Source organism: Cavia porcellus, unplaced genomic scaffold (assembly GCF_034190915.1).
Source record: "Cavia porcellus strain 051 isolate PalLab524CR breed Dunkin Hartley unplaced genomic scaffold, mCavPor4.1 scaffold_16, whole genome shotgun sequence".
Classification (NCBI taxonomy): domain Eukaryota; kingdom Metazoa; phylum Chordata; class Mammalia; order Rodentia; family Caviidae; genus Cavia; species Cavia porcellus.
This window is the reverse complement of record NW_026947499.1, coordinates 10,672,968-10,679,150: the sequence shown is the minus strand read 5'-3', so window position 1 is coordinate 10,679,150 and position 6,183 is coordinate 10,672,968. Positions and strand designations below refer to the sequence as shown.

At 58.8% G+C, this 6,183-nt stretch overlaps 1 protein-coding gene across 1 annotated transcript in view; it reads right to left on the bottom strand.

The window, feature by feature from the left end:
• Positions 1–676: 676 nt before the first annotated feature.
• The window catches only part of Dtx1 (deltex E3 ubiquitin ligase 1), a 29,692-nt gene continuing 24,185 nt past the window's right edge, over positions 677–6,183 (bottom strand). The window contains exons 4-10 of the mRNA XM_063225688.1: positions 4,584–4,645; positions 4,183–4,344; positions 3,891–3,952; positions 3,002–3,160; positions 2,763–2,924; positions 2,568–2,657; positions 677–1,890 (exon numbers count right to left, since the gene is read on the bottom strand). Coding sequence (XP_063081758.1) covers positions 1,666–1,890; positions 2,568–2,657; positions 2,763–2,924; positions 3,002–3,160; positions 3,891–3,952; positions 4,183–4,344; positions 4,584–4,645 — 922 coding nt within the window. The 3' untranslated portion in view covers positions 677–1,665. The remainder of the gene's footprint in view (positions 1,891–2,567; positions 2,658–2,762; positions 2,925–3,001; positions 3,161–3,890; positions 3,953–4,182; positions 4,345–4,583; positions 4,646–6,183) is intronic.

The window sequence follows — 6,183 nt, the reverse complement described above, 5'->3', positions numbered from 1 at the left end:
GAGTCTGTGGGTTTACAGGGCAGGAATAGGGGTTTTCAAGCAGTTCCCGGGGGTAATACATAGGTGGTCAGCGCCCCGGGGCAGTGAGCAAGTTTCTCCCTTAGAATTCGAGGTGACATTTGGGGAATGAGCCACAGCCTGTCTCTGGGGACACCCAACTGGCAAATCCTAATACCTCCAAGGACTCTTCTCCGTTTTCTGTAGCAGCAGGAAGGACATCATAGGATGCTCAAGGCAGGCGGCCTGGAGTGATCCCACAGGTGGCCAGCAGGGGTCACTCGGACCCACAGCCTTGGCCGCAGCAGCCCCAGAACCTGGCCGCGGCCCATGTTCACAAGGGAGGTTTGCAGCGCCTGGGCTCCCTGCACAGACCCTGCCCAGGGGATCCCGGCCAAGCACCTGTCTCTTTATCACCGTGTGGGAGAGCAGGTGTGTGCGTTCCCTTGTGCTCCAGAGCAGGCCACTGTCCTCTCGGTGTTCAGGAGATCCAGCAGTGAGGCCTCGCCCTCAGTCTCCCTTCCTGCTCCAGGACAGGAGAATTAGGGACTTTCCATTCCAGTGGCCCCAAGCAATGGCCTGGAGGTGCCCTTGTTTTGCAAGTTATCATTTCCCACGTTCTCCAAGGCCCAGTAGGACACGGCCACCCAGCCCCCTTTTGGCAGGAAAAGACCTGAGCGAGGAGGAGAAAGACCATTTATTTCTCCACCCACAGTGGGACTGGTATGGTTTTTCAAAAGCGCAATCGCTGGCGTCCCTTTAAATCTTGGCTGACTTCCACTGAGACAGCCAATCAACAGAGGCGGAGCTGGTGAGTTGCCTGGGCAACGGGCCCCTGGTTGGCTAGAGACAATCAGCCACCCTACTGCCCACTCCCCGGGAGAGGGGAATTAACTCTTTGCTGTCCTCTTTCCCTTTCAACGCGCTGGCTTGACCCAGGCCTCCTCCTCTTGCTCCTGAAAGCAGAAGCGACAGCCTTTGAATCTCAAAGTTGGAAGGGCCTGGTGGCGAGGAGGAGGGTGGGGAGGAAGGAGAACGCCTTCATGTGGAGTAGACACAAGGCCTGGAGAAGGGGAAGGGAGGAGGAAGCCAGGGTTCCAAAAGATGAAGAGACATCCCTGCACACACTGGCCCACTATGCAATGGTCTGGGGGCTTCCCCCAGGGGGCAGAGATGAAGCAGCGGGGTGAGCATGGGGAGACCAAGCTTCCCGAATTCTCTATCCCCCCGAGAGCCCTGGAGGCCTCAGCACTCGCCCTGAGTCCTGGGTGCAGGCAAGCCTGCACAGAGGGAGCAGGGACACAGATGGGGTCTCTCTCTCTCTTCTCCCCCAACCCGGAGGAGTGTGGAGGCACGTGGGTGTGCGTGCATGTGTTCACTAGGACGCGTGTTTGTGTGTGAGGGGTGGGTCGCTGTCTTTTCGGTAGGGAGGTCGCTGTGGTTTCCGGTCTTCTCTCTGGTCCCTCTCAGGGAGCAACGGGGCAGAGCCAGCAGGCTGAGCAGCCTCCCCTCATCCCAACTGCCACCAAGCAAATCCCCGGAACGTTCCCCGCTCCTTGTGCGGGCTCCTCCCCAGCCCTTAACTGGGGCCACCAGGTCACCCCTGGTAGAGGGAGGCGTGTGCCAGACCAGGGGCAAAGCAGGAGGGCAGGTGTGCAGACTCGGGCCTCAGGCCTTGGCCACAGCCTCGGACACACCCTGGGCCGTGAGCTCGGCCAGCACGTTGTCTAGGTAGCTGGCATCCGGGTAGCCGTGGCCCGTGAGGTTGGATCCAAACTCGGTCTTGTGGTGAATCTCGTTCCACACCACGGTGTCCGACTCCCCGGTGGTGTTGGACGTGCCGATGGTGAAGATGAGTCTACGCTCCCAGGCCGTGATGAGCAGCCTCAGCACCTGGGGACGGGCACAGGTCACAGGTGGCCCGGCCCACCCTGCAGCCCGCAGCCGCCTGAGCTGGCACCTATGGAGCGCGCGTGGCTCTGTGTTTCCTTCCTGTTTATATTTCCTGCTCCCCGCCCCAGCCCTCAGCAAAAGCTGTTCCCAAAGCATCTGTCTCTTCCGGGGTGAAGGAAGTGTCTTAAACTGGCAGCTCCTGCCTGTACTTGGTATGGACCCCACACTGCATTAAAATAGCCACTTTGTGAATTAGTTGCCAATATTAAAGCAAACAAACAAAAAACCCCCGAGAGGTCCCGTGAAAATCTAGATTTCTCACTTCTCTTACAAAAAGACAAAAACTGGTAAAAGCAGTTAATCTATAGTGTGAGGTGAAGGCATAGACGGCTTGGGTTCGAATCCCCACTCCACTTAGGGGCTGTGGGACTCTGGCTGAGTTACTGGCCGCTCTGCCTGAAGCTTCGATTCTTTATCTGTAAGGTGAGGTCAAGACCCAGAGCTCTGCGGACTGCGGGATGGGTTGAGACGTGTGAAGGAGGGGGTGCCCTTGTGGTTGATGCTGCTGTCTGGGTGCTGGTTGGGGGATGAGGAGGAGAGGAGAGGTTGGGGACAGGAGGGACCCTGGGCCCAGGGGGCAGGGCAGTGCCCACCCCGCTGCGTCCCCCGGCACCCACCTTCCGGCCCTTCTCGTTGTTGGGGAGATAGCAGTGGCGTGGGAAACCTCTGGCCGTGAACTTCTTCCCAGGGTTGGGGTGTTCAGGTCCCTGTGGGGGGCAGCAGGGTATAAGCCACAGGCAGTTGCGGGCCTTGGAGGGGGCAGAGGAACTGATTCGGGCGGGCCTGGACGGGCCAGCAGGGGCGCCCAGCACCTGGATGCCTGTGGGGATGTCGTAGACGATGCGGATGGTCTGGGTGTCTGCGAAGCCCGGCAGGGAGTGGGGGATGAGGTGGAATTCCATCTTCCCGGGCGGCTGCGTCCCCGTCTTCTCCCCGTAGATAGCTTTGCAAGTCGGGCACTGCAGGCTGCCGTCCTGGGCCGGGGGGAGGTGCCGTGAGTCCTGGGTCCTGCCCCTCTCCACCCCACCCCACCTGCGCCCCAGCCACGCACCTTGTTGCCGTTGGAGTACATGGCCACGAGGCACAGCAGGTGGTACATGTGGCCGCAGCGGCCCAGGCGCCCCACCAGCTCAGGCCGCACGCCCTTGTGGCGAAGCACGCCCTCGTAGCCGGATGCTGTGACCAGCCGCTCCATGCAGATGGTGCAGTCCTGCAGGGGCATGGACAGGACACCTCCCTGGTCAGCGCTGGACCAGCGTGGGGCTTGGGCTTATACCCACCTCGGGCAACAGACCACCCGCTTTGTGGTACCCACATTGCAATGGCAGAGAGGACACAAGGGTAGTGTGTCCCAGTCACTGCTGCAGGGAAGGGCATCAGGAGGCGGGGCCGAGTTGGCCACGCCCACAACTCAACGGGATTGGGTTCGAGAACTCTGAGCCAGTCTGGAGGAAAAGACGGCTCCCTCACACTCCACCTCCTCCTGATGGAAAAGGCTAAACTTTCAAAAGCAAAACCTAAAAGCATGTAGTAGAAAGTATGGGTCAAAATGTGATGCAAAGTTGTCCATCACCGAGAGATCCATAAATGCAGCCCGATGTAGTGGCGCACACCTGTAATCCCAGCTTTCTGGGAGCCCGAGGCAGACGGACTGCAAACTGGAACCTAGCCTGGGCAATTCAGCAATTTAGCAAGATGCTGTCTCAAAATGTAGCTTACTTAGTCCCAAGGCCCTGGGTTCAATCCCCAGTACCTCAAAAAGAAAAAAAACAGGTTGATAAATGTGCCCCTATTAAACTTAAGCCAGTGACCCCCATAAAGCAAATACAGGGTCAAGGAGAGGGAGGAAGAAGTCCGCAGTACCTGGACCCCCGAGGAAGTCGTGCGGGGGTGGGGGGCAAAGGCTGCGACCCCAGATCTGGACCCTCCCAGGGACTCACCTCATCAGGGGGGTTTTTCACTTTCTGCATGTATCTTCGAACCACATCCTCAGGGTTCTTACCTGCAGGGACACAGTAAGAACACAGACTTGAGGCGCCCGGGGTCTACCCCCCAAGGCGTGGCTCAGATGGGTTCAGGGGTCAGATGTCAGGGGTCGCTGGGGGCACTGAAGTGGGCATGCGTCAAAGATGGGCTGGGGGGGAAAGGGAATGATTCGAGGGGTTGCGGGCAAGGTGGCAAGGCCTAAGCGCACATCGGGGTTCAGGGGTCCAAGGGCAGTGGAAGGCGTACTCTTCTTGAGGTGCTTCTTCTTAGTCTTGCGGCACACGCCGGGCACGCCGGGCACCGGCTTAACGTCGCTCTTGCTCACGGGTGGCGGGTGTAGGATGGGCTTCGGGGCTCGAGTCAGGCACACTGGCAGCCCCGCAGCGCACAGGAGGATCCCGGTCATCCCTGGGGCAGGGCGGGGCGTCAGGAGGCGGGGCCGAGTCAGCCACGCCCACAACCCAACCCTCCGGGCACTGGTTGGCAGATTCCCTGGGGCAGTTAGTTCTGGGCCCCGCCCACTCAACGTCCTCCCAATGAAACCATAGGAGCCCACAATAGGGGTGTGTCCTGTGGCCACGCCCACCAACTCTCCAAGGGGCGGGGTCACAGCCTGAAGGATAGGGCTGCCTCCTTCCGGTCCTCACCTGCCAGGGCCGGGTGGACCGGGCCGGTACCGTTCAAGTTCTTTACTGGGAGTGCGGGGACCCTGCAGGGATAGAAGAGGCCACAGCTAGAGTCTGGTCCCTGGCACATCTCCGTCTGTTTGGTCTGTCATCTAGAAACCCCATTCCTCCTGTGGCACCTTGTTATGGGATGGAGTGTACCCACTGGGATACCAGGCCTCATAAACCATCCTGGGTCACAAGAGTCAGACTGCTTTTCCAAAGGCCTTCGTTGATGCGCCCTCCCATCCCGCATGCCGCATTCTAGTTACTGACACTGGCTCCGGTGCCCGCGGCCCTGTCCCCTCCCTGAATGAAAACGCATCAGCCCTGCTGCCACCATCTCAGCTCCATGGCTAACCAGCTGTGACACGAGCCTGCCATCACACCTCTGCCAAGCTGTCCTCCCGCACTGCGAGCGGAGACCACATGGGGCCTTCTTTTGGTTCGTTGTGAAGTTTTACACCTCAACACTGAACACAATCCCTAGTATCTCACAGACTCCAAAACCATCAACCCCACTACTGCCATCAGCACCACCATTACCACCACCACCACCACCATCACGACCACCATCATCACCACCATCACCATCACCACCACCACCATCACGACCACCATCATCACCATCACCACCACCACCACCATCACGACCACCATCATCACCACCATCACCACCATCACGACCACCACCACCACCATCATCACCACCATCACCACCATCACCACCACCATCACCACCATCACCACCATCATGACCACCACCACCATCACGACCACCATCATCACCATCATCACCACCACCACCACCATCACAACCATTATCATCACCATCACCACCATCACAACCACCATCACCACCATCACCACCATCATGACCACCACCACCATCATGACCACCATCATCACCATCATCACCACCACCACCACCATCACAACCATCATCATCACCATCATCACCACCATCACAACCACCATCACCACCATCACCACCACCACCACCACCACCATCACGACCACCATCATCACCATCATCACTACCATCACCACCACCACCACCACCACCATCACCACCATCACGACCACCATCATCACCATCATCACCACCACCACCACCATCACCACCATCACCATCACCACCACCACCATCACGACCACCATCATCACCTGTTGGGAGCCGCGGCCGACACCGGTCGCTTTACTTGGCGGACGTGAGGCCTGTAGAAAAGAGCAAAGCCTGAGCTAAGTTACCCCTCCCATCGAGTGAGCCAAGTTGGCGCCTGCTTCCTGCCCCCTGATTGCCCTGGCGACTTAAACAACCCGCTCTGTAAGATAGTCTGCCTAGCAACAACTGATGTTAGCCAATCAGCCCGCATCGCGCGCTTTGAACTGATTGGCCACTGTTACCCTATAAAAGTAAATGCCTCTCTCGCCACGAGAGAGAAGCACAGAGAGAGATAGAGAAAGTCCACCGGCGAGAAAGGGCTGGTGGCAGAGCGGAGGCCTCGCGGGGCCCACGCGGAGACAAATAAAGACAAGGTTGCACACCGCCAGACTTTGTCGTGTGTCTTTCCTGCCGGCC